A 27,962-nucleotide genomic window follows, 5' to 3' on the forward strand; every position below is an offset into this window, starting at 1 on the left:
GATAAATCCCAAAAGATTTGTTTACCATTGGAGTAAACCGAAAACCAAAACAAAATAATAGAGGAAAACAGATTCTCTGTGCCTTGTGCTGTCTTTGTTGCTATTTCCTTTGCTTGGGGTGAAAAAGTCTTGTCTGGAAGTTATTTTATTATTATTATTTTGGTGTTTTTCGAGATAGCTTCTTTTTTTTCTGTGTAGCTCTGGTTGTCCTGAAACTAGATCTGTAGACCAGGCTGGCCTCAAATTCATAAGAGACTGACCTGCCTCTGTCTCCTGAGTACTGGGATTAAAAGTGTGGGCCATCATGCAGGTCTAAAAAAAAATTTTTTTTTTTTGAGACAAGGTTTCTCTGTTTAGCTTGGTTGTCTTGACTCACTTTGTAGACCAAAAGGCTGGTCTCAAACTCAAGAGATCCACCAGCTCCTTTCAGAGTGCTGGGATTAAAGGCACGTGCAACCACCGCCTAGCCTGTCTTAAAAATTTGTACTTGGGGGCCAGTGGTGGCACATGCCTTTAATCCCTACACTCGGAGAGGTAGAGGCAGGCGGACCTCTGTGAGTGCAAGACCAGTTTGGTCTACAGAGCTAGTTCCAGGACAGCCAGAGCTACACTGAGAAACACTGTTTCGAAAAAAAAAATTAATCAACTTGATTAAACAGGAAATCCACTCAATCAAAGCTGGTTAAAACGTTTTCTTTTTTCAAACAATGTTTCTCTGTGTAGCCCTGCCTGTTCTAGAAACTTGGTCTGTAGACCAGACTGGCTTCAATTAAAGGTGATTACCAATACCGCCCACCCTGTTTCAAACTTTTAATGTTTCTTTCTTTCTTTCTTTTTTTTTTTTGAAACAAACTTTAAAATGTTCTGAACTAGGCCTGGGGCCATAAGTAATTAGGACAGCAAATGGCTCACCTCACTACTACAGAAACTTCAAAATAAGACAAAACCCTAAACTAGAAAAATATTGGTTATTCTTTTACAAAAGTCATAGCCCTTCGTAGCAAATACGTATTTTAATTTTCATGTATACTTGGTGATTTGTGATGGGTCTGTTTACTTGCTTTTGGAATCAGGGCCTCATGTTGCCCAGGCTGACCTGGAAATTCTGATCCTTCAGCCTCAGCTTCCCAAGGGCTGGGATAATGGGGATGAACCACCTGATGTTTTTTACAATCTTTAAGAAAAGTCGGCTTTTTATTTTTATTTCTTTATTTAGAGGTAGGATCTCACTATATATCCCATGCTGACCTTGAGCTCCCAACAATCCGGTTGCCTCTACGAGCCAGGACCGAGAGTGCACTTCAAAGATCTGGTAAGATTTACCTGAGAGGGAACCCGGACTGTTCTGTGGACTGGAGAGGGAGGGGGGGGAGAGGAGTGGGGGGAGGAGGAGAAGGGTGGGAGGAGGGGGAGAAGGGTGGGAGGAGGGGAAGGGAAATGGGAGGCTGGGAGGAGGTGGAAACTTGTTTTTTTATTTGTGTTTTTTTCTTCTTTTCGCAATAAAAAAAAAATTAAAAAAAAAAAAGATTTACCTGAGAAAGGCTGTTCTTTCCTAAAGGCAAAGGGCACGCCAGAACAAAGAGCGGTGGACCTTTATGACGTCAGGCGAAAAATCTCAATCCTATCAGGGAAAGATTTGTGCTATTCAAACAATGCCTTCTGCACAAGGTCTAAGTAGGTGTTGGGGGTTTTTCTTTTTCTCAGCAGACAACAATTAGACTTGGCAACCTCCAACCTACCCTGTTATCCGGGGGTCTGACTTTTTGACGGAGCCCAAGGGTGTTTATATGCAAATGTGTAGGGGGCTCAGGAAGTGTGCCAGACGCGCAGCAGAACTGGGGGGGGGGGGGAGGGGCGGGGACGGAACCCCTCCCCGCCCAGCAGAGGTCCCCGCCCCCCACCCTGCAGCCGGTAGTCATGGGACCCAAGGCCACAACGGCTTACTCCTCCCACTCCCTTGCTCGAGCCGACATTGGCGTAATTGGCTGACGTCACGTCCGCTTTAGGAATTCCGAATCTGGAACCCGCGCGATGAAGAGAGCATTCGTGACTGTTGGGACCACCAGTTTCGATGACCTCGTCGCTAGTGTGGCCGCTCCGGACTGCGTCGAGGTAAGTCCGGCCCAGGGCTCGGCTGTCTCAGCTCCGCTGCCCTTCTCTGGCCGCCGCGGTCAGAAGGAAGCATGGCAGCTGTTTCTCGGGTACCCGGCGCCCTGCCCCAAACCTCTTTAGTCCCCCTCGGGTTTCCTTCTCCGTCCCTCCGCGACCTCAGTGTCTCGTCCCCTACAGCCAGCTCTCCACCACCGCCAGGCCTCCTTTCGCTCTTTGCTGTGTTCTCACAGCCGTTCTCCACTCGACAGGCCCCATCTCAGCCTCTCTCCACCACCGCCGTGCCCCAACCCCTGCGCTATCTACCGCTGCCCTGTCCCACTCCCGGCGCAGTCTCCCCTCTTCCCCCACCGGGCACCCTACCCCGTTCGCAGTCTCCCTCACCCCCAACCCCGTACCCCTCGGCCAGGCCTTGTCCCCTCCACTTTAGTCTCTACTACCCACGCCTTCGCTCCCGTGGCTGGGTCGCTTCCCGAAGCCCTGTCGGGCCCCTCCGGACACCTTGGTCCGCGACCCTTCACCTCTCTGGCTACTAATGGCTCATTCCTTGTTGCCTCGGCCCGCGGACCCCACCCACAGCCCCTCAGACTGGACACAGGTTTTCCTGAGGCGCCGGCCTGTGGACCTCACCCCTGTCAGGCAGGGTACGGTTTTCCCCTTGGTGTCTGTCCAGGCTTCTTCATCTTAAGCCGATTATATCGTTCCCAGACCCCCAGCGCCTCAGTTCCGAGACTCCCGCCCCTCCACGGCGGGTAATGGTTTCCCCGCAGTGTCTTTGTGACACACCCCCAGGTTGATAATGGTTTCCCTGCCACATCTACGTCTGCGACCCCCCTCCCCCAGCCAGTAATGGTTTGTCCGCAGTCTGCAACCCCCCTCCCAGCTAGTAATGGTTTGCCTGCAGCGTTTTTGTCTGCGGACCACCCCCTCTCGCCGGTAATGGTTTGCCCACAGCCATCTCTGTCTGTGGATCCCCCACCCAGTAATGGTTTGCCCAATTTGTCTGCTGACCCCCCCCCCGCCGGTAATGGTTTGCCCACAGCCATCTCTGTCTATGGATCCCCCCCAGCCAGTAATGGTTTGCCCAAAGCGTCTCTGCGGACCCTGCCACCAGTAATCTCTCTTTGGGACCCCCTACTCCAGCTCGTAATGGTTTGTCCACAGCACCCCTAGTCTTCTCTCTGTCCCCAAACAAATTGCCCCGACTCTTTGAGCAGGTAAAGAGGGTCTTCCCCTTGGGGTGGCTCCCTCCGCCTAGTGGCTCCTGTCCTACCCTACTAGTTTGTCCCGTCCCTGCTCAGCTTGTGAGACAAACAGGCTCTTCCCAGCCAGGCGGTGGTGGTGGTGGTGCACACCTTTAATCCTAGGCCTCGGGAGGCAGAGGCAGGCTGATCTGCAAGAGCTAGTTCCAGGACAGGATCCAAAGCTACAGAGAAACCCTGTCTTGAAAAACAACAACAACAACAACAACAACAATAAATGAAACAGGCTCTTCCCTTGATTCCCGCCTGGTTTCCGACTCCTCATTCAAGGTATATTGTTTTTTTCTGCCCTCTGTGAGCTGGCTGGCAGTGAGGTTCCCTGGTGGTACCTGGACAGGGGCGGGCAGGGAAAGGACTAATTTTGAACGCTAACTGGTCAGCCACAGTTAGGTTTTGTATAGTTGCGCCCTTCACTTGAGCAGCAATTTGGAGGTTGTTTAACTGCTGTTCATGAAGGATTGATCTCATTTAAAAGGACTGCATTTTCTTATTTCCTGTTCTAGATCCTCAAGAGTCTCGGTTACAACCAACTTGTCCTCCAAATTGGGAGAGGCACAGTGGTTCCTGAACCATTCAGTACTGAGTCATTCACTCTGGATGTTTACAGGTATAAGGATTCTTTGAAAGAAGACCTTCAGCAAGCAGATCTTGTCATCAGCCACGCAGGTAAAATGTCTGAGCATCTTGGGTTTTTTTTAGATTTATTTATTTTCTGTATATGAATGTTCTATTTGCATGCACACCTTTAGACCAGGAGTGGGCATCAAATTCCACTAGAGATGGTCATGCGCCACCATGTGGTTGCTGGGAATCCAACTCAGGATCTCTGGAAGAGCAGTCAGTGCTCTTAACTGCTGAGCCATCTTTCCAGCCCCAGAATCTTCGGTTTTTATCTTTGATTAAAAAAACACTTACCGGGCGATGGTGGTGCACTCGGGAGGCAGAGGCAGGTGGATCTCTGTGAGTTAGAACAGCCTGGTCTACAGAGTTAGTTCCAGGACAGGCTCCAAAACCACAGAGAAACCCTGTCTCGAAATACCAAAAATAAATAAATAAATAAAATAAAAAACAGACACTTTAACCTTTTCAAACTGAATTTACAAGGACTAGAGATCTAATTCAGGGTACATGTTTAGCATGTGGAAAGACCTGGTTCCAGTTCTTACCACCACAATTAGGAAAGCCAGGCCCCATGGCTGTAATTCTTGCCCTTGAGAGGAAGTGGTGAAGGCTAGCCTGGGCTACTTTCTTAAAAATCTGTAAGTTAATTACACAGAATAATTCATAGCAGCTTCATTTTAATATAATTATTTGACTTGAATGTATCCATTGATAACTTTAGTGGAGAGAAGGATATTTCTAGACAAGAGTGTATAAAGCTATTTTTGTCCACTTTTATAGTACAAAACTCTAAACAGAGGGGAAAGATAATGTATTCAATGATCATAACAAATTGTGAATTTGTTTTTTTGGTTTTACCGAGACAAGGTTTCTCAGTAGCTTTGGAGCCTGGAACTAGCTCTTGTAGACCAGACTGGCCTCAAACTCACAGAGATCTACCTGCCTTTACCTCCCAAGTGCTGGGATTAAAGGTGCATGCCACCGCCTGGCCAGATTGTGAATTTAAAATTAGTATTTAGGCTTAGACCTAAAGGACATTAAGCCTTTTCAGTGGTAGGTGTGGGTTGTAGTAATAACCATTTAAGGATTGTCTTTTTAGCACTTCTGTTGAATATATGTAAAATAGATGCAGTAAAATATTATTTATTTTTGAATAGGATATGGTAAGAAAATTAAAAATTTTAGAGTTATAAATTGTGTATTCAGAGACATAAGCTAATAGATTTAGAAAGTATATTGTAGCCTAGCCTTAAGAGATCAAACTAACGGAGTTCCTGAGATTTCCAGTACTTTTAGAAAAGATGTTTTGGGGGAACAGTGCAGTTTTGTCTGCTATGGGTATTTGTGGGTGACATGCTGGTTTTTCTAAAGACTTGATTTGAGGAGAGAAAACTCCTTAGAGATAGACATTACTGCTGGGCAGCGGTGATTTAATCCCAGCACTGGCAGAAACAGGAGTTCAAGGTCAGCCTGGTCTTTGGAGGAGTGAGTTCCAGGCTAGCCAGGGATACTGGAGAAACCTGTCTCCAAAACCAGAAAAACAAGAAAAGTCATTATTAACATCCACATTTTGTTAGGTGTGAGGTAACTGAGACACATGGATGTTCAGTAATTTGTAGTTGTAGAATATAACAATTTAGCAGCAGAGTCTGTCTTAATTACTACCCTAACACTTACAAAAAGGGTTTATTTACTCTAAATAATCTCTAATAGTCCTCCTAAATGTCATTTACTTGTGTGTATGGTTGCAAGTGTGCCATGGCATGTTATGTGAAGGTCAGAAGGCAACTTGTGGGAATTGATTCTCTTTACTCTGGGGTTTCCATGGTGGGAGCTCAGGTTTTCAGGCTTTGTGACATGTGTCTGCTCAGCCTTCTCCCTAGCCCTCTAAGGAATTTTAAATCTCAAAGTAGAAGTGATCATAAAATTTGCATATTTGTGGTGATCTAGTCATGACTATCTTGGGAATAGCCTTCAGGGGTAAAAGCATAAGGATTGTTTTCTGTTTTAGTACTTGTCCTATTATAGGCTAGCCTTTAAAAATGTAAGAAAAATTTAGTGCATTTATTTGTTTTCTTCCTCTACCTACCTCTCTTCCTCTCCCCTGTCCTTTCCTCTGTGTGTGTGTGTTGTCTTCTACCATGTGGGCTCTGGGGCTATCTTAAAAACTCAATAATTTTTAAAAATCACCTTTATTTTTTGTATCTGGTATGTGTGTGTCTGATGTCGGTCCGTGCATGTGCATCTGTGTGATTGTGTGTGTATGTGTGAGTAATACATCTGTGTGTGTTGAGGCTAGAGGTAGACAATGGGTGTCTTACTGGGTTGTTCTCCACGTTTAGTTTATATATATAGTCTCACTATGTAGTCCTGGCTTGCCTAAAATTCAATATGTAGACCAGGCTGGCTTTGAGCTCACAACAATCTGTCAGCTTCTGCCTCCTGAGTGCTGGGATTAAAGGTTTGCTCCCACTGTTTTTTAATATGTATTTTTTAGTTGTATGTATTTGTACACCCTGGATGGAACTGGAGTTACAGGTAGCTATGAGTGACCCAATCAAACTTTGGTTTTCTGAAAGAGAGCAGGACAGTATATGCTCTTGATTTCTGAGCCATCTCTAAGCTTTCCACATTATTTTTTGAAACAGGGTCTCACTGAACCTGGAGTTATCAGTTCAGGTCACCTGATAGGTTAATGAACTCCAGGGATTTCCTGTCTCCTTCCTCCCTTAATTGGTGTTACAGATTGAACTCAGCTTTTAATATGGGTGTCTTCAGGGCATAAACCTGCCTTTTCTGTTTATATTTGGATAGAAGTGAAGTTGTTAATGGTAGCAGCTAGGGATTTGGTAATCTCAGAGCTCTGGAGGTTGTATGTATACAGGACAGTATGGTAATGGTAAGTTCAATGTCAGCCTGGACTTTTTGTAGCAAGTTTCAGGCAAGAATAGGCTGTAGGCTTTCTATTCCCCTCCCCTCAAAAAACATTAGAGAAAAATTAGTTGGTACGTTTTCTTTTTGTTGTTGATACAGAGTCTGCTTGTGTGACCCATGATGCTCCTGCTTTAATCTCCCACATGTTGGAATTTGGGGCATGTGCCACTAAACTTAATGTTTGTCATTTTTATGAAATAAGTAAAAGGTTTGGTTTTATAATTTTACTAATTTTAGAAATAAAACTATGATAGTGTACCATAAGTTAAAAAAATTGATTTAATAAGTTATTTTTGTAGGTGCAGGAAGTTGCTTGGAGAGTCTGGAAAAAGGCAAGCCACTTGTGGTAGTTGTAAATGAAAAGTTAATGAACAATCATCAATTCGAATTGGCAAAGCAGTTGCACAAAGAAGGACATCTCTTCTATTGTACCTGCAGGTATACTAGAGACTGATCAGTTGAACTCTTGCCTTTAATTCCTTCCCAGCTGTTACCCACCTGTCTAACCTTTTGACTTTTACACTTTTCACACACTAACCTCTTATTTGTCTTAGCTTTGACTTGGTTCTGTGTTGTCTTTTTCTGTATTCATGGCCAACCAACTCTGTGTATGGGAATTTGAATGTCTGAAAGTGCGTATGGGTGTGCAGATTTCCAAGAAACAAAGTTTTATAGTTCACTATTCAGGTTTTCAGTGTTCAAAGAAGGTGTATGCTTATATTAAGGACTAATTAATTCAGTTATTTGGACAGTTTCATATATATGAGTTTTAGTTGTTAAAGTTTGACTTTTAGTAAATCCACTGGAAGCCCATATATTCATTCACATATTCTCTTTTATTTAATAAAAAGTTGGTACTTTTTTAAGTGCTTGGGTTACAGTGGCAAACATAATATTTACATTATGGTGCTAGAGTTTCACATGATGAACTATGCTAGAAATAAAAGACAGGACAATATTGTAGCTGGGATAAGTAAGAATTAGGTAGACTTCAGGAGAGGCTTGACAAATGACCTGATGTTTGAGGTTAGTCCTGAATTAGAAGGAAGAACCAATCATATGAAATTTAAAGACAAGGGAGCTTGAGTTACAAAACCTTTAATTTAGGAATGAACTTGGCGTTTGGAATGCTTGAGGAACAGGGAAGGTTGGTATGGTAAAAGCATAGTGACCAGGGAAGAATGAATATGAAGCTGGGAGGGCATAAGCTCATTTAAGAGTTCTAATTTTATTTTATGTTTAATGAGAAGCCATGGAGCACTTTAAGCAAAGGGATCTTTGGTAAGGAGTATTGTTTTATCAGCATCACAGTAGAAGCTTGAAGAAAAATGCTGTTTTTCTGTTAGTTCTTCTTTGGGACACTAGAAGCTTGCCAAAGGGCCAGGTCAGTAATTCCCAGTTGCTTAATTTTAAAAACTTTTCTAACTTGATATTTTAAAAAAAGTAATCTCATAAAGAAATTAATTGTATGTCTATGTCTTATATTAAAGTTAGAACATGGTAAGTGTGTCTTTGGATTTTATTTTTGTTTCTTTCAGACATTTGGTGTATACCTGTGCATTCATTAAGTATGAAACACTTGTTATGACATGCTTTTTTAGACATTTGGTATATACATACATATATATCAGTGAACTAAGCTTGATGTTTTCAGTGGGAGAAGACAGATTTAGTCAGTGATTAGTATTCAAGCAGTAAAACTGGTAGTGTGCTTAACTATAATGATGAAAGAAAGGAAATGTTGTCTTGGTAAAATGACTCAGAAGAAAAGCTAGAAATTAGTAACAGTTCAGATAATTGGTGTATCTGCCTTTAAGTACTTGATACTGTTAAAAGATGACAACTTCATAGGAACAGATCTTCCTAAACAATGTATCAAAGTTAATATTTCTAGGGGCTGTTGAAAAGGAATTTCATTCAAAATGTGTTCACTTCTATTATTTTTGGAGATGATCTCTGTATAGCACAGGCTAACCTTGAGCTCCTGATCCTTCTGAGCTTTAGTGATGATAGATAGGTATGGGCTACTGTCCCCAGCTAGTTAGCTCTGAATTTTTTTTGTTAGTATATTATAAAATACAAAAAATAGATTTTTTAAAAAATATGTATATAAAGACATCCTAACTTTTGCAGGATGAAATGACTGTATGCTTCCTTTTTTTTTGAAAAAAAAATATATGTGTGCTGTATTGTGGGCCTTAAAGACAGAGGACAACTTTGAATTGTTCTCTCCTTCTACCATGTGTGTTCTGGGGATTGATTTCTCCGTTATCAGGCGTGGTGATAATTACTTTTACCCTCAGAGCAGTTTCTTTGCCCTCCCCCTATCTTTTAAACATTTTTAGAAACTATTAATTTTAGAAAAGTCATTTCTGATAGTATCAAGAATCATTGATTATATTTTACCCAAACCTAGGTTGGATGGTGGTATGTCTGTTCAAATTTAGTTCACTTGTTTAAGTTTCTGAAGTAAGTTTTATGCTGTTTAGAACCTTATTTCCAACATACATGATGACTACATATTGATTAGTTATGAATTCATGGTAATTTTCAGTAAGTTTTCTTACAGTCGATATGCATGTTATTTAGTATAATAACTCTAGCTTTCTTTTCTGATACCTATTGTTTTGGTTTCATTTATTCTGTTTCCATAAATTTACTTTGCTTTATTTTATGTTTGTGTGGTTTTGGAGAGTATTAAAAAGCAGTATAATTAAAATTTCATTGAAACAACATTTCTGAAACACTTCATTTGACTGAACTAAAAATGTCTATTCAATTTATCCAATATTTTATGGTACTCTTTGTGTTGGCAATAATAGTGTGTATATCCCCATGATATTAAAATTACAAAAATTCACAGTTCATTCATCAAATGGGCAGCAGAAAAGCTAGGGAACTTTCTCTCATGCTACCTGATATTTTTCTTCTTTTGTTTTAGCACGCTTCCTGGGCTGTTACAGTCAATGGATTTATCAACACTGAAATGTTATCCTCCTGGCCAGCCAGAAAAATTTTCTGCATTTTTGGATAAAGTTGTTGGATTACAAAAATAAACTCTCAACACTTTAAAATACCCCTAAATCCAGTTCATGAAATGTGATAAAATCAAAATAAGTTTATGAAATGCATTTGTAGAACAATACAAATTAATATATTTACTATAAAAATAGAATATATAGAGAATTTTGTGGCATAAACATTGCAGTTGGGTCCAAATCCTAATCAGTAAATTTATGAAGCTTCTCTAACATTGAGTATGTAGTGATGTAGTGAGTTCCTAACTTTGAAAATGTAGTCTTCACAGTTTTGTCCTAGAATCTTAAATGGATATCTGATTGCTTAAGCAACAACAACAAAACCCAGCAAAAACAACCTGGGCACACCTTTGATGAGGCTTAGGCAGGTGGATTTCTGAGTTCAAGGCCAGTCTGGTCTACAGATTAAGTTTCAGGGCAGCCAGGGGTACACAGAGTAACTCTGTTTCCAAAAACTGAAACAAACAAAAACACAAAACTGAAAATATTGAAAAATGTTAATAGAAATCAGATATTAGTAACATGTTACTTTGAAGAAAAGAATAAAATGCTAACAATGTAACATTTGGTGAGAAAGTCAGCATCTGTTGGTTTATAATCTTGAGACAGCTTTTTTTGTATTATGCAGAGAAAAATGGGTTTACTTTGTGGGAGCTAATAGTTATCTGAAAAAGATGATCAAAGTAATTGATCTACTGTACTTCAAGTAAGTTTTATTCTGAAGAATAAAGTAGATATAAGTTCACCTTTTGAACTTCTGATCCTTCAAGTGTTGAGATTACAGGCACACACTACCACACCTGATAATATTTGTTCCTCTGAGAAGGGCTGGGGAGATGGCTCAGTGAAAAAAGTGTACTTGGTGCACAAGTGTGAGGACCTGAGTTTGCATCCTCATAATCAACATTAGTCAGGGATGGTAGTGTATATCTAGAATCCCTTTGCCCAAGATGAGATGGTAGATGGAGACAGAATCCCTTGAAGATATTGGGCTAGCCAGCCTGGTGTTCACAACAGTGAGTGGCAAAAAGAGATCCTGTATCAAACAAGTTGGAAATTAACCATTGAGCTTGAGGTTTTCCTCTTATTTCCACCAGCTGACCATGGCACACATCCCTACATTCACATGAATGAATGCATACACACATGTAAGTAGAATGTGATAATCTTATCAGTGCTTTAAAGAATAGAGAATAAATCCAAAGATATAACAGTATGACTTGGTTGTTTATTTACATTTTTAATTTTGTGTGTGTATGGATATGTTCATGTGTAAGTCAGAAGACAACTGGGATGTTTCTGTCCTTCAGCCATGTTAGTCCCTAGGATCAAATGTGGGTGTCTAGGTTTGGCAGCAGGACATTTGCTGGCGATCCATGTCATTGGTCTATTCATTTGGATAGACATAGTAGGGTTTGAACTTACGACCTCACACATGCTGGGTAATAGGCTCTACCACTGAGTTACTTTAATTCACATCTGGTGGCCGAAGCGAGCTCAGTAGTTGAGTTGTATTTCAGAGGACATAAGTTTGGTTCTTAAAATATATGTTAACTTAGAGGGCACGGGTTCTATTATCAATATCCACATGGCGGGGTATCCTACCCCCTCTGCCTTTGTGGACACCAGGCGTGTGTGTGGTGCACAGGTATACAGAAAAATAACTATATGAAAACCCAAAATTAAATACCTTCTACAGTGATGAAATGTATGACAGAATTTGGCAATATTTATGTTTTATAAAAATTTTACATTGTGTGATATGTATAATTGCTTAAATGCATAGTTTTTAAATTACAAGAACTCAATATATAAAATTTCTGAGTTTGGTCTCAGAACTTTTAAGATAATATATTTAAGACTAATAGTTCATTGGTAGAAATTTTAGATACAGTTTATCCATAAAAATAGAAATTTGAGAGTTTGGCATGATGGTGCTGTAATCCCAGCACTCTGGAATTCAGCTGTGCTACATAGTTTCAGGTTCTTCTGAGCCTATGCAGTAAGAAATTAAATCAGGTGAATAGATGGGATCGTGACTGTTAAAGGCATAACTTTTGTTTCAAACATTTTACTTGGCAATGTATTTGCATATATTAGACTTATTTTCTTGATTGTCCCTTACTTGGGTTAATACTAAATTTTACTGATGGTAAAAGTAGGTTCTTGAGAAAATACTCTGAATTAAAATTTTGGTGAGAATTAGATATCTAAGTGTAAATAGTTCACATTTCACATCTTCATAGGTGAGAATTAATAGTAATTATGCCTTTATTATATATAGTTATCTTTTTTAAGAAAATGTGCCTATTTATTTGCATGCCTGTGCTTGAGGAGGCCTGAGAACAAACTCAGGGTTTATCTCCAAATAACATCTACTTCTAAGTTGATTGCTCCCTGGCCAGGTCACTTACTAGACTAGATGGGCTGGCCAGTGAGCACCTTGTTTATACCTCAGTTTTGAGCTTATAATCCCATTGTATCATGTATTGCATTTTTATGTCCTTGGTGGAGCACTTGCTCAAGTCCTTGCAAGGCACACACTACTAAGTCACATTCTTAGCCTTTCACCAGCTCTATACTAATTTTTTTAATAAATTTATTTTATTTATTATGTATACAATATCCTGTCTGTATGTATGCCTGCAGGCCAGAAGAAGAGGGCACCAGACCTCATTACAGATGGTTGTGAGCCACCATGTGGTTGCTGGGAATTGAAATCAGGACCTTTGGAAGAGCAGGCGATGCTCTTAACCCTCTGAGCCATTTCTCCAGCCCCCTATACTAATTTTACAAAAGGTTTTATTTAACATCTAGAGATAAAAGCCTAATGTTTAATTGGTCTTTTATTTTTTTTTTATTTTTTTATTTTTTTTGGTTTTTCGAGACAGGGTTTCTCTGTGGTTTTGGAGCCTGTCATGGAACTAGCTCTTGTAGACCAGGCTGGTCTTGAACTCACAGAGATCCGCCTGCCTCTGCCTCCCGAGTGCTGGGATTAAAGGCGTGCGCCACCACCGCCCGGCTTTAATTGGTCTTTTAAAATACCTTTCTCATTTGAGAAAATTGTGGTCTGATGTTTATGTTGGTCACAGCCTTTTAAATGACTTTGTGGCTTGAACGACTAACCATAAAGAATCAGAAATAGTCTATTCAAATATACCTGGAAAAGCAACAGGCTTCCAATTCTTTAATACTTAATACTAGACCACATAATGTAGTTTTAGTTTCTCAACAATCCTTTGTGGTATGTGGTAATATTTCTGACTATACCTTTGGTATTTTATATTATGAGATTTTAAGTCAAGATAATTTGAATTTTGCTTGACAAAATTTTTCAACATTTTAAGTTGTGTATTTTCTCAACTGAGGAAAAATACTAGAGGTGACAATTTGCTTAAGAAAACAGCCTTTTGACAGAAATACCATGAGAAACAACTTGATTGAGTCCTGCATTTTTTCTTACCATGGCATAATATTCGTTTTAAGCTTTTATTTGTTTTGTTTCATAGCTAACCCAGGGATATTTTTAAATTTAAATTGTTAAAAGTTATCCTTTTTTTCAGTAGTAGTAATTCTATACCAGGAGTTTCCTTGGTGCATGATAACCCTACTTAGAACTAAAACTTGGGATTTGCATTTTGAAATTTATAAAAGTTCTCTGAGGATCAAGGGCAGAGGATTGTCTTATTTTGGTATTTCAAAGCAGGGTTTCTTTGTGTTACAGCCCTGGCTCTAGCTTGAACTAGCCTTTCTAGAAATGGCTGGCCTTGACTCAGTGCTGGGATTAAAACCCTGAGCTACCACTGCCCGGCTTAGAGAACTGTTTTAATTGACTTAATTCACTTTAAGACAATTATATAGACTTTTAGAGATAAAAGATATTTGAAAATAGTACTGGTGTGTAAAAAAGGCTATCAGGTTTATATGTTACTATTTCTTATAAAAAACGATTTTACTTGAAATATCTTTGAATAAAGTTAATTTTAAAGTCAATGGATAAGTGGAATGCTGTTTAATACTTTTTTATTAGTGTTATTTAGATTTCTAGATATAAGGAGGCAAAAAAAATGATTTTTGGGAAATTGATGCCATGGACAGATTCAGAAGTGACTTTTCTGGTCCTACAAAATTGAGCATATGAGAGGTTGATGTTATGAGATGATCTTGGAAACTGGGAATTTTAGATTTGATGGCTTATAGTTGGGAGTGAATGAGCTGGAATGGTTGGGAGGTCTAACCAATGAACTTGTTACAAGGTTCTGAAGCATAAAGTAGTCAGGTGTTTGTTGATTTCAGATACAAAGTTAAGTCAAAGGGCAATATAAAAAAAAGTTAAGACTAAAGTCAGGAATGACTAAAAGTACTGTAGGCATTTTTCTTTTGCTGTTAGTGAGATAATAGCACTCAATTCATGTTCATGTAACAATTCGCAGAGATGTCTAAATCTGCATATGCTCTGGTAAATGATGTATGGGCAGATTATTTGAAATTGGCTTTTGGAGAATATTTGGGAACATGTAATGATGATAAACGTGATGAGCCAATTTTGTGCTGAACAAAATGATACCACATTTTTCTGGGGAGACTAGGGAAGAAAGAACAATAGTTATGTTTAACACTTGTTAAGTGCTTATATATTGGTACTTATTCAGTTTACTTTACATTTGAATTTATTTAACCTCTAGTAATCCTAAGAAATAGTTTCATTTTGTTCCATTTTGTAGATGAAAGGATCCAAGCAATGGGGGATAATCTGGGAATGGTAATTGGAGCACTGAATTCTTAGTGCATGTTCATCATTTATTGGTATAATAAGATAGTATATTAAATTATATCAATATCCCCCAAATTGAACATTTATATTAGTTATAGACACAGGGCCTGTTTTTACATTGCTATTTTAAAGTGTACTATTATTCATAGACTTCATGGGGAAAAATTCTCCCAATTGGTTTACCTGATTACAAGTAAGTTATATGCTGTTGTTTTCCTTAAATATTTGTGTTTTGAAGTTATCTTCTGATACTATTTCCTTCATGTCTTTCTTGGTATTTTCATCATTCTCAAAGTCTTTATTTCTATATCTTCTGATAGCTCAACAAGCTTTCCTCAAGCACCTTTAATATTGCTTAAATAGGGATTGTGAATTTTAATTTAAGATGGCAGTGTTTATTAAAGTTTTGGATTTGCCCTAAAATAATACTTCAAAGAATTAGTAATAACTTGTAAAACACCTTGTCTTAGAATGATGGTTTTTAAAATGAACTCTGCTAAGTATAACAAGTGAGGGCCATATAAAAATGTATGGTTACATTTATTAGAAATGTTCAGAATAGGTAAATCTAAAGATAGGCAGGCAACTACTGAGCTGGTGAGATAGGGTAATTAGAGGATAATAGCTGTAAGATAATAGGGTTTCATTTTCAAGTGACAGTGTTCTCAAATTGTGATGGATGTGTAACTGAATATATGAAAAATTATTTTAATTCTACACTTATGATGAATATTAGAAATTAACCAGGTCCTCCCCTCAGTGTTTGTGTAGCACTGGTTGTCCTGGAACTAGCTTTGCTGGCCTCGAAATTACAGAGGTACACCTGCCTCTACCTCCTGAGTGCTGGAATTAAAGACATGTACCACCACTTCCTGGCAAAATTAACCAGTTTTTTAAAAGAGTATAATTCCGTAATTTTTAGTGAAACTGTTGGGAAAGATTTTCAGATTTTTATCTTTCTAAATGCTTGTTTGTTGCCAATGCCTGTTCCACCACAGCCCCAGGTAACTACTAATGTGATTTTTATCTAGATTTGCCTTTTGGCATATTTCATATCACACCTTTTGTATCTGGCTTTTTAGGGCTGTTTTTTCCACACTCTTGTTCACAGTTATTTTATAGCCTTCCCAGTACCTGTGTAATTGTCTCATTGTGGTTTTAATTTGCATTTTTTATGACTAATTATGCTGAACATCTTCTAACTACTTATTAGCCATTTTTACTCATTTCGCTTTTTAGACAGAGACTCTAGCCCAGATGGGCCTCAAACTCTTGTTTAGTGGAAAATAACCTTAAAATCCTGGTTTTACAGCTAGCTTCTAAGGCTGGGATATTATACACAAGACAAGCATTCTGCCACCTTAACTTTATTGTAACTTCCCTTTCATTTACCTTTAGTAAAACATTAAGATGTTTTGCCCATTGAAAAAAACTAGATTGTTCATTGCTAACTCTACATGTGTAGTAGAGACCAGCCTCAAACTATCTATGTAGCAGCAGGTGGTTGTAAATGTCTGAAATCCTGACTCTACTACTGGAGAGCTGAGGTTAAAGCCTTGTGCCTCCATGCCACTTTTATGTTTTCCTGAGGATTGAACTTGAGGTTGCTAGCATGCTAAGCAAGCAGTGTATCAGCTAAGCTACATCCCTAGTCATTTTTTAATAATAATATATATATATATATATTCAATACAAATATTTCTTTGATAAATATATGATATGCATGTATTTTACCCTAGTTTGTAACTTCGGTTGTCACCTGTCTGACAATTTCATTTGTAGAGCAAAAGTTATTTTGTGAAAGTACAATCTGTATGCTTTTCAACAACTTTACCTAACCCAAGGTATTGAATGTTTTTTCTTAAAATATTTTTAAGAACTTTGATTTTATGTATTGATTTCCAAATATTTGTAGGTCAGAAGCTAAAATATACAATACAACAGGGCACAGAGGGGCTCCCTTGCAGCTTTTCTCTTACTGTCTTAACCCTCCCTTGGGAAGCAGCTATCCGGATAAACACAGAAACTTTATATATCTAGTCTGCTTTGCATTAATAAAACAAAGCCTGAGATTTAGGTCTAGGGTTAATTTTTGTATTACAAATGGCCAATTCTTGCACCACTTGATATAAATATTGTATTATTTATTGTATTGCCTTTGTTCCTTTGTCAAAAATAAATTTTGTCTGTTGCTTGGTTTCCTAGGACATACTTTTCTTTCTCTTGTCTTTTTGTTGAGGATTTTTCTGGTCTTTGTTTCTTGGTTTCCTCTATATTTTTATTGTCTTTCTCACCCCTTCCCCTCCAGTTCTTTTTTCAAATTGAAGTATATGAATGAATAGGATTTGTTGAGGTTTTATGTATCCATGTTTAAAGTTCAGAAGATGTAAAGAATTTGTATTTTGTCTTTACTTGTAAAATATGACAAAATGAATCAACTTTTTAATTGTAATCCTAAATATGTCTTTCTTACTTGAACTAGTGATCTTAAAAAATGATGGTTTCCCTATAACCAAACAGTATAGTTCAGAACTTGTACAAAATTCCTGTATATTATGGTTTCTTTAGAAAAGAAACAAGGTAATATGAAATTGGTATGGTAAGGAAAGTCAAGATTTTATTCCTTATCATGATTTTATTTCTTTCTTAAATTATAAGTGATGGTCCCTGTTTCTTCTATAGATAGCAGTCTTAATTACTGCTGACTCACATAGAAGAATAACAGTTTTGATAGCTACTTTACGTTACGTCTTTAAAGTCAACGTTTTTCTTTGATTTAGCGTATACTACTTTTTTGTCAAACCCATGTAGCTAGGACCTTACATATTTAATTTAGTGTGTTATCACTGTACAAATAGGAAAAGTACAAGTTTAACATTTCTAGATCAATAGGAAAGAAAAGCTGTTGACTTATTTATTTGGGATGCTGGTATTGAATCTAGTGTACAAGAACCTAGTATGCAAGCTTTATTACTGAGCTGTATGCCCCTAAAACTTACTTTTTAAGGGTTGTATTTTGGCATTTAAGTAAAAATAGTACTTGATGTCAAAACAAAATAATAAAAATGGAGCCCCCCCCATGATTCAGAATTTTTTCTGCAAAGTACACTAACATGTAACAACATGTCAAATATGTTAATGTGCCATCAAATCCTAAATGTACATTTTTAAAAGTTTCTGTTTAAGGTATTTCATTTCATGCTGCTTTCATTGTTTCCATTTTTTGAAGATTTATTTTTTAAATACATATATTTGTGTGGGTATGTGCACTGTCTGAGTGCAGATGCTCATGGGTACCAGAGGAAGTACAGGTGGTTGTGACCCACTTGGTGTGGGTGCTGGGAACTGAACTCTAGTCTTTTGCAGCACATGCTTTTAGCTGCTGAGCCATCTCTAGCTCTCATTGTTTTCAGTTAAAAACTCCCTGTTTTTGTTAGTACTCTGCAGCAACTTGACATTCTTCAAGAATTATATCGGGATTTCCTAGTAGTATGAGTGGTAGACAATTTTTTAATCTAGAATTGACTGAGTTGACTTTATTCTTATACCTGAAACAGTTACTTGGCATTTTTACTTTTCTTTTAAGTGATCTTTGTCCCAGCAGATGGAGGTCCCTCCTCTTCTCTTTGTCTTTTAAAAAAGATGTTCTTAGTACTAAAGAGAATTAGTTAAATACCCCACCCTTACTTCCTTTAAACTCTGGAGGGCTTCTGAAGGACAGAAATTATTTGGAAATTCTGGGAATGCTCTCAGTACTTTTCGTGGAGTAAGCTGTTTTACACACGTGAGGCTTTTTATAATCTTTGCAGCCTCCTGAAGTAACTTCCCCAAGTTTTTCTTCAGATCCCCAGAGTTCAGCTGCTTAGTCACTTTTTATGCCTTTAGCTGATTTTGATAGTCCTACCTTTCTGTAACTGTTTAATTTTTTTCTTCCCTTGTTTCTCAAGTTTCTTATTCTTTGGAGCATCTGCTCTTCGTTTTGTTTTTCCACAGGGTCCTGTCTTGTCCTGCGCCAGTCAGCCTCTTGCTTCTGCTTCTGGAAATTGCCAAGATTCTTCAGCCCTGCCGCACCTGCCTTCTGCCTAGACCTTGAGCTGTTTCGGATACCTGCCTACACAACTTGCCGCCATTGCCTAGTCCTCCCTGCATTCTGTGTTTTCTTCTTTTTCACCCCTCTGTTCCTTTCTCCTCATCCCATGCACAATGAATAAAGGATGGAAAAACTGCGGCCAGAAGTCTTTGAGTGAGGCATCAATGGATGAATATTTAGGCAGTTTAGGGCTGTTTCGGAAGGTGATTGCCAAGGATGCCTCTTGCCTTTTCCGGGCTATTTCCGAGCAGGTAAATATAAATATGACAACTGGATAATGTCTTGTTTGTAAGTTTTCAGAGTGAGATGTGCCATGTTCGAGTAGCTCCATCTGTAGCATACTGAAAGAAACAAAAGCGTTACTTTTTCTGTTTTTTCAGTGATAATATCCAGGCCTGCCTGAAAAGTACAGTGAAATACTGTGCTATTGCTGATTAGAGCAAATACTGTTTTCCTGTGCCTACTTTTCTGCTTTTCATTTTCAGTTTGTAATGGGGGAGGGGTAAATTAATGTGGGGTTAAAGAAAACTTTGAAATGAATCTCAGTTGTTTGTAAGCGTGTCCTCCCTTTTGTTTTATGCATAAGAAAAAGATTAATAGGTTGTACCATTATGGAGTTGAAAGTCTAGGAGAGAATTATTAGCCTTCAATCTTACTAGAGATGACTATTTGTAAGATGAGGCATGGCTTCTTCGCCTTTGGTGAAGACCAGGTGTAGTAACAGATGGACTTAATTTTTCTGTTTCCAACATGTGTTCTAGATTAGGAAACTAAATGTCTAAGTTCATTGTGTTAATTGAAAAGCTTCTATTTCAAATGACATGACAGTGAGCTAGTCTTATCTTTTATAGCTGTTTTACAGCCAGATCCATCATTTACAAATCAGGAGAGCTTGTGTCTCATATATGAAGGAAAATCAAGAAACTTTTGAGTCTGTAAGTAGAATATATGCACTGAACAGAGTTGTTGGTAATGTGTATAATAACTGGGCAATTTTTTTTTTTGCATATTTGCCTCCTGCTTTTGGAGGTTTGTTTTCAATTTTCTCAACAGGTTTCAGTGAACTGTAAAATAATGTAAAGGCTTCTTTAAATCTTGTTGATCAGTTTTATCCACACCTGGGAGAAATACTGTTCCTGACATTGAGATGCAAGACTTATGTTCTAATGCAGCATATCTCAAGTATTTTGTGCATACACATAACACTGGGGCTTTTGTTAAACTATACATTCTGATGCAGTAGGTTTGAGCAGAGGCTTCAGATTTCTGCATTTTAATCAAACTTGTAAATTAAGGGTGCTGTTACTTCCTAGACCACAGTTTGCTTAACAAAAGATGTGTTAAACATACTTTTCAAAGCTTGATCTTCCTCTCCCATCCCCCTAGAAAAGTTTATGCTGTATTTAAGTGTCTTTTCAGTAAAAATTAGAAAAAAATACCAGCCAATTTTAAGGGCACAAGGGCACCTATGAGTGCGATAGATAAATTCATTATCTTAAATCTCTGTTATACATTACAGTGTATAATAATATGTATTATTATAATATAATAATAACTGAAATACATTACAGTTCATGGTCAATTTGTGCTATTTAAATTACTCTATTTAGTTCATGCTAGGTATATATCAGAACTATAGAGAACGTGAGTTTTAATTCAGTTTTTTATGGAGGCATATTTTACTTACAATAAGATCATTCATTTTAAGAATAACAGTTTTAGTTCTGAGCCATTTTAAAAGTCATTGCAGCTGCCATCAAAAGCAAGGTAGACCATATCCACCACCAGCAAAAGTTTGTTGTGCTCAGGGCTTTTTTTTTGATACCAGTGAAATTCTCTTTATATTAGTTTAACTTTGTATACATGTCTCTTATCAAGATTTTATCCTTAATGATTGTTGGTCTTGCTTAATTGATTAAAATTGTAAAGTTACATAAAGTTGACATTTTATGGGTTTTTTTTTTTTTCCCGAGATAGGGTTTCTCTGTGGTTTTGGAGCCTGTCCTGGTACTAGCTCTTGTAGACCAGGCTGGTATCGAACTCACAGAGATCCGCCTGCCTCTGCCTCCTGAGTGCTGGGATTAAAGGCGTGCACCACCACTGTTCGGCTAAAGTTGACATTTTAAAAGAAACTGGAAGGTAAAAGCATTTGATGAAATCCACTAATATGTAGACAGCTTCCGAAATACCTTTTTTCACTCAACTTTTGTGTATCTGTTGATCTGGAGGTGCTGTGAACTAGTCATTTAATCCCATGTACAGACTGCAGATTATATTTAAGACTATATATGTCTACATACATATACATAAGAATGTGATAAAAAAGAAGCCATGAATTTGATAGAGTGGGAAGGGGTATATGAGAGGGCTTGGAAAGGGAAGGGAGAAATAACCGAAATATAATATCAAATAAAAGTCATTAGATACTGATATCTGTAGAATATAATCAGATTGCAGTAAAATCATTTATTTGGTTAAGTCAAGTTTTTTTTTTTGTTTTGAAGTATGTAGAGGGATCTTTTGAGAAATATCTTGAACGGTTGGGAGATCCCATGGTAAGTTCAAATATGAGAATATCATCTTTTCGTGGTTGTTTGAAATAGTAAGCCAAACATACTTTTAAGTCTATAATGCCTCAAAGTATTTAAATATTTAACTGTATTGAATAACAATTATTGGATAAGAAGCGATGGCCTGTTTGTGTTGATTATTGAGAATTGTGTTGACAGTTTCTGTAGCCTGTTGAGTGTACACAGTGCTTGGGAGGACAATGTTGGGAAACACTTAAAGCCTTTTCGCTGTAATGGGAAAGAAGGATGGTAATGTTTACTAATTTTTAAAAATTAAAATTTTCCTGATTGGTAGTTCTTTTTTGCAGAAGGAAGATTCATAATAATTTAGAAATACTTTTATTTGATGATAGTAATCAATTTTTAGTTAAATGACATTTAGTAAATACTCTGCCACCTTTTTTAAAATAGTAGTTATACTTTTTATACTTTTAAAATCATGTAGTTATTACCTTATGGCTAAGTAGAATTTTGGGTCCATTTGAGTTTATATCATAGAGTTGCTAGCTTTCTTAATTTTCTCATTCAGAACAAATTACAGTGTGTTATACAAATACTTTACTTGAAATATCAAATAGCTGAAAAATGTTGTAAACACTACTTAAGAGTTCTGAAAGTTTATCAAAATTCTGTATTTATATTTAGGAGAGTGCTGGCCAGCTGGAATTAAGAGCTCTTTCTCTAATTTATAAGTAAGTTGTACCAGAGTGAAAATGAAAGAGGGAAAATATGAACATGAGTGAGAATGACTGTGTATAATTAAGATTTCTGTCAGGGTCCCTTTAGGACAGGTTAAATTTAAAATCCATTTGATAGAGTTCTTGGGTGAAGAACCTTATTACTGGTTCTGTCCTAGAGTTTGTGTCTCTTTGAAAGGAAGATTAAATGTAAGCCAGGTGTCCTGGGACTTGCTTATAATAGTAGAACTGAGCAAGGGAGGCTGAGGCAAGATGATGCTGAGTTTAAGACCACCTTGGGGTACACAAGATGTTATCTCAATACAAACTAAGAGGCTAAAAATGCTATACTGGTAATATTTCCAGTAGGAAACCAGGATAGCTGTCTTTTAAAACTTATGAATGCTTGACTTTTTAAAAAATATGTTGTCACTAGGGTAGTGTCATTTCTATTGTAAAGTTAGAACGAAAAATTTTAGATACTTCAATAATTGAATGATCCTTCAAATGTTCACATTAGGTTTTGATAATAAAACTTCATGGGTAAATTAAGAAAAGTCTTACAGTTATAGCTATCTTATGTATATACTAAGTAATCTCTTCCCACCTACCTTTGTTTTCTACCTGTAGTCGAGATTTCATTCTTTACCGGTATCCTGGAAAGCCACCAATACATGTCACAGATAATGGCTTTGAAAAAAAGGTAAGAAAATGAATGTTGACTGAAATATAGTTGAATGATGCTGCTGGTTTACTACAATACTAAGAAATAAGCCTTCTGACATAATTAGTGAAACAGTAAACCTAATCTTGAAGCCCAATGTGGTACCATTGTGCTATTGAGTCACCTAATAAACATTGTCTAACTGGTAATAATGTATGCTAGCAGCCTTTTCCTCTTTAGTTTGTCATTCTCATTGGTATTAGCTACCTTTTAAACAGATTGTTCTTATCACCCACAAAACTACATAAAACCCTAGTTGGCTCCTCATTGACCAGAGGAAGTTAGGAGTTCAGTGTCATTTCATTATCTTTTTTTTTTTTTTTTGGTTTTTCGAGACAGGGTTTCTCTGTGGCTTTGGAGCCTGTCCTGGAACTAGCTCTGTAGACCAGGCTGGTCTCGAACTCACAGAGATCCGCCTACCTCTGCCTCCCGAGTGCTGGGATTAAAGGCGTGCGCCACCATCGCCCGGCTCATTTCATTATCTTTTATCCTTAGTCTACATGACATAAACTACATGCTAGTTTAACTTTCCCACAGTCCATTGTTTCATCCTTTAATTGTTAATTTCTTGGAAACATTCCCAACTTCCCTGAAGCTCTTTTCTTCTGTTTATTCCCTGGTTGGTTTCCAAGTCATGTAGTTTTATCTCTTCATTTTTACATTTCTATTTTCCTCACCTGCAAAGTATCTTGAGGGTTTTACATTGTAGTAAAGTGCTTAGAAAATAGCCCAAAGTAGTTGTGTTTCAAAATGCTCAGCTGGTAATCGACTTTCTTTTCCAACAGAGTATCCCAAAAGGTTTTTAAGAAAAGGGTTTTAAGGCCGGGCGGTGGTGGCGCACGCCTTTAATCCCAGCACTCGGGAGGCAGAGGCAGGCGGATCTCTGTGAGTTCGAGGCCAGCCTGGTCTAGAAGAGCTAGTTCCAGGACAGGAACCAAAAGCTACGGAGAAACCCTGTCTCGAAAAATCAAAAAAAAAAAAAAAGAAAAGAAAAGGGTTTTATGTACTCAGTCAGTAAATATGGGACTGCAATATTTCAGTTTTGAAATCTTATTTCAGACCATGAAACATAATTCTGGCAATAGTTTACGATGACAAGAATAGACATGAGAACTTTGGTGTTATAGTAATTTAGGCAAAAGATCTAAACTAAGGAAGTGGTATTAGGATTAGAGATAACTGACTGGAGATGGAGATGCCTTAGAAAAATATAAATGGGGTCACTTATTTTACCAGTGGCGATCATCTAATCCGTTCAGCAAACATGGTGCCCTTTTAGTATTAACAAATGTTTTTCTGGACTTTGAGGATACCGGTACTTGATTAATAAAATCTTTTTCCTAGGAGCTTTAGGGGGGTATAAAGACTTTCATGAAATAGTTAATTACAATTAAATGATTAGTTTCATACTACAAGTAATGCATAAAATGGACATAGAAGGAAGATACCCACTTAAGCAAGTTAGAATGCTTCATTGTGGTAGTGACACATTAAAAAAACTAAGTCCATCAAACGTGAAGGTCTGTCTCTTCATGGGGAACCTTATATGCAAAGGCATGGAAGCAAGATACCCTTTGGGGATTTAATTAATTGAATGTGGAGGGGAGTGCACAGAAATATAGGCTAGAGCTGAATAATGAGGGGTAGAATAGGCCTTGTTGAAAATTAGTCTTTTCATTGTACAGAATATTTAACCAAATGAAGCTTTTCTCGTTATTATGAAAATTTTCAAACTTAGACAAAGGAATTAAGAAGCATTCATGTGCCTGCCACGACTAGTCTCTTAACGCATATATTTCCCTCTCGATAAATTCACCAATCCATTTTTTTTTAAAAAAATCTTAGTTGAAGTAAATTTTGGACATCAGTGCACTTACCTCTTAATACTAACTTTAAAAATTTTAAGCGAAAGTATGAAATAATCAAAATTGTTGAAGAAATAGCATGTTCTTGTGTATATTTGAGCAGTAGACAGCTTCAGATGAGATTTGGAAATTTAGATCCTATTCAGGGATCTTCAAACTTTATATTTCCCTATGCTTGATTCTGAATTTTTTCTTAGAGCATAATTCATAGAATAATATTGTGAATATCTGTATATTCACCATCTAGTAGTTCTTATCATTGTACTGTTACATTTTTAAATGAGTCTTGTTCATTTTGTGGATATCGACATAGTGGGAACTGTTGTCTGTTAGAACCGTAAGAATATAGAAATAATGAGAATGTTGTATGTACAAGCTTAAGTAGCATATTTGAGACATGCATACGGTTAGTATATAATTAGGAAAATGATATATAATATCTAATTTCCATTGCTGTATTGCATTGCTTTTCATTTTTTAATGTATCTATATAAAATCTTTCTAATTATGCAATGTACAGAGCTGGCATAATTTTTATTTTATGTATATGTTTTGCCTGAGTGCTCTTCATCTCTAATCCATTTCTGGAGTCCCTTAAATTCACAGTGTGTAAATAATCAAAATGTTTGATAATAAGAGGAAACATTGCCCATGGAAAATGCGGTATACTTAATACAGAAAATAAATGAGTGTTAAATAAACAGTAAAATAAATTTGAGATCCATTCCAAAGCCTACAAAATTAACATAAATAAATGAAATTAAGAAAACTTGTCTGGTTGAACTCCAAAGAACTTTTCCATTCATTGAATTTTTTGTTAGCATCCAAAATGTGTGATTTCATTATGGTATTTTCATGTGTGTGTTTCATGATAGCTTTTTTTCTAATTTATTCCCATTCCCTGCTACCTTACATCTTCCACTTCTATACTGTACTAGTGCGCTTCCTCATGCAGAGTGTCTCCTGATTTTATTTCATATGAATTTTAGCCTCATTCTCCCCCCACTCTTTTAAGCTTTCTTTCTTCCTGCTCATGATCTCCTTTCTATTTTCATGACACACACATATAAATCGAAATCTAGATTCTGCATATGGGAGTAAATGTATTTTTCTTTCTGAGTCTTGCTTATTGTGCCTAATGTAACAACCTCAGTTATACCCATTTTCCTAGAAATTCTATGATTTCATTATGACTGACTAAAACTTTGTGGTATACATGTACCACATTTTCTTTGTCTGTTTTCATCTATTGGCAGATGTCTAGGCTGGGTCAATTTCTCAATTTTGTGAGTAGTGCAGAGTAAACATGGATGTACAACTATCTGTAATATATTTACTTAGAGTCCTTTGGGTATATGCCCAGGAGTGATATATAGCTGATTCATATAGTAGTTTAGTGAAGGCGTAAGTCACAAACAATGATAAGAACTACTAGATGGTGAATATACAGATATTCACAATATTATTCTATGAATTACGCTCTAAGAAAAAATTCAGAATCCCACACCAGTTTGGAATTATGATTAATAGGGTGGTATTTATTTAAAGGGGAAAAAACTTACAGATAACCGTCCCAGACAACAGCCCTCTGCGCAATCAGGAAGGAGTCTAGTTGCAGGAAACGCAGCAGGAAGCGAAGCGAAGAGAAGAGAGAGAGAAGGGAAGAGTAGCCCCTTTTTTAAAGGGAGAGAGACCACGCCCCAATGGGCTGGTATCTCAGCGGCTATAGGCTGGAGGAGCAGAAGGACCTCCCGCAACAGTTTAGTTTTAGTTTTTTGAGGATCTGCCATACTGATTTCCGTAGTATTTTGTACTGGATTACATTTCCACTAGTATAATGTATGTAGGTTCCTTTCTCCCAGCATGAGGAAGCGCACTAGTAGGAATGTAGAGTTTAATCTTTTTTTTCTTTTTTGAAACAAGGGACAAGGTTTCTCTGTGTAGCCCTGGCTGTCCTGGAACTCACTCTGTAGACCAGACTGGTCTCAAACTCACAAGATCAAATATAAATCTTACAGATTCTGGGGCTAAAGGTGTTGCTTAAATGCACAATATTTGCCTACCATGCTCTCGAGGCTGGAGAGATGGCTCAGCAGTTAAAAGCACTGACTGCTCTTCCAGAGGTCCTGAGTTCAATTCCCAGCAACCACATGGTGGGTCACAACCATCTGTACTGAGATCTGGTGCCCTCCTCTGGCGTGTGGGCATACATGAGGCAGAATGTTGTATACATAATAAATAAATCTTTAAAAAAAGCCTCTAAAATGGGAAAAAATGTGGCCAACTACCTATCAAACAGAATTAATATATAGACTATATGGATTAAAAAATTCCCATTAATAAATGGACTAATGAACTGAACAGATAGTTCAAGAGAAGAAACACAAGTGTCCAATAAAATATTTTAAAACATGTTAAACATCCATTGCCATGAGATAAATGCAAATTACAATGGGTTTGAGGCTCCATCTTATATCAAGCAGAATGGCTATCATCAAGAAAACAATAGATGTATAAATGATTCCATGAGTAACGTGTTTGTTCGGCACACATGTATACCCGAGTTCAGATGCCCCATGTTTACATAAAACCTGCCAGTGTATTTTGTTGTTTTCTTTTTAAATTTTAAAATATCATGTGTATGTGTGTGTATGCATGTGTTCATGTTTGTTTGTGGGTACATTTGCCAATGTACTTGTGATGGCCAAAAGATGATCTTAGGAATCTTCCTGTTTCCATGCTATTTTTAAAAGAGACTTAAATTTTAATTGTGTTTATGTGTGTACATCTGTGTGGTTTGTGGGCAGAAGAGTGCCAGTGCCTGCAGAGGCCAGGGGTGTCAGATCTCCTGGAGCTGGAGTTAATAGGTAGTCAGTTGTAGGTAGCCTGATGTGCATGCTGGAAACTGAACTCAGGTTCCTTTGCAACAGTGATAAATGCTCTTTACAACTGAGTCATTTTTTTTAGCCCACTCTACCTCATTTTTGAGAGACAGAGTCTCTTACTGAACCTGAAGCTTGTCTTTTCAGCTAGTTGATCACCACCAAGCTTCTGGATCCTACCTATTTCTGGAAATGTCCTTTCTCCATAGTATATTCTTCATATTCTATTCTGCAGTGATTTTTCTTTTACCTTTTTTTTTATTAAAAATTTCTACCTTCTCCCCTCTTCCCATTTCCTTTCCCCTCCCCCACACCCCCTCTCCCTCCCTCTCCAGTCCAAAGAGCAGTCAGGGTACACTGCCCTGTGGGAAGTCCAAGGTCCTCCCCCTCTCCATCCAAGTCTAGGAAGGTGAGCA

The 27,962-nt window shown here is 37.6% G+C and overlaps 1 protein-coding gene across 1 annotated transcript in view; it reads left to right on the top strand.

Annotated features, from left to right (window-relative positions):
* Positions 1 to 2,031: 2,031 nt before the first annotated feature.
* LOC121437536 (putative bifunctional UDP-N-acetylglucosamine transferase and deubiquitinase ALG13) overlaps positions 2,032 to 27,962 on the top strand; it is a 57,130-nt gene continuing 31,199 nt past the window's right edge. Inside the window, 9 exon segments of the mRNA XM_041637406.1 lie at positions 2,032 to 2,112; positions 3,875 to 4,037; positions 7,226 to 7,364; positions 18,732 to 18,798; positions 18,801 to 19,079; positions 19,680 to 19,763; positions 21,333 to 21,383; positions 22,044 to 22,090; positions 22,706 to 22,778. Of these exon segments, the coding sequence (XP_041493340.1) occupies positions 2,032 to 2,112; positions 3,875 to 4,037; positions 7,226 to 7,364; positions 18,732 to 18,798; positions 18,801 to 19,079; positions 19,680 to 19,763; positions 21,333 to 21,383; positions 22,044 to 22,090; positions 22,706 to 22,778 (984 nt within the window).

This window comes from Microtus oregoni, unplaced genomic scaffold (assembly GCF_018167655.1).
Source record: "Microtus oregoni isolate MIOR12 unplaced genomic scaffold, Mior012 000052F_ref0000163, whole genome shotgun sequence".
In the NCBI taxonomy this organism is placed as follows: Eukaryota; Metazoa; Chordata; class Mammalia; order Rodentia; family Cricetidae; genus Microtus; species Microtus oregoni.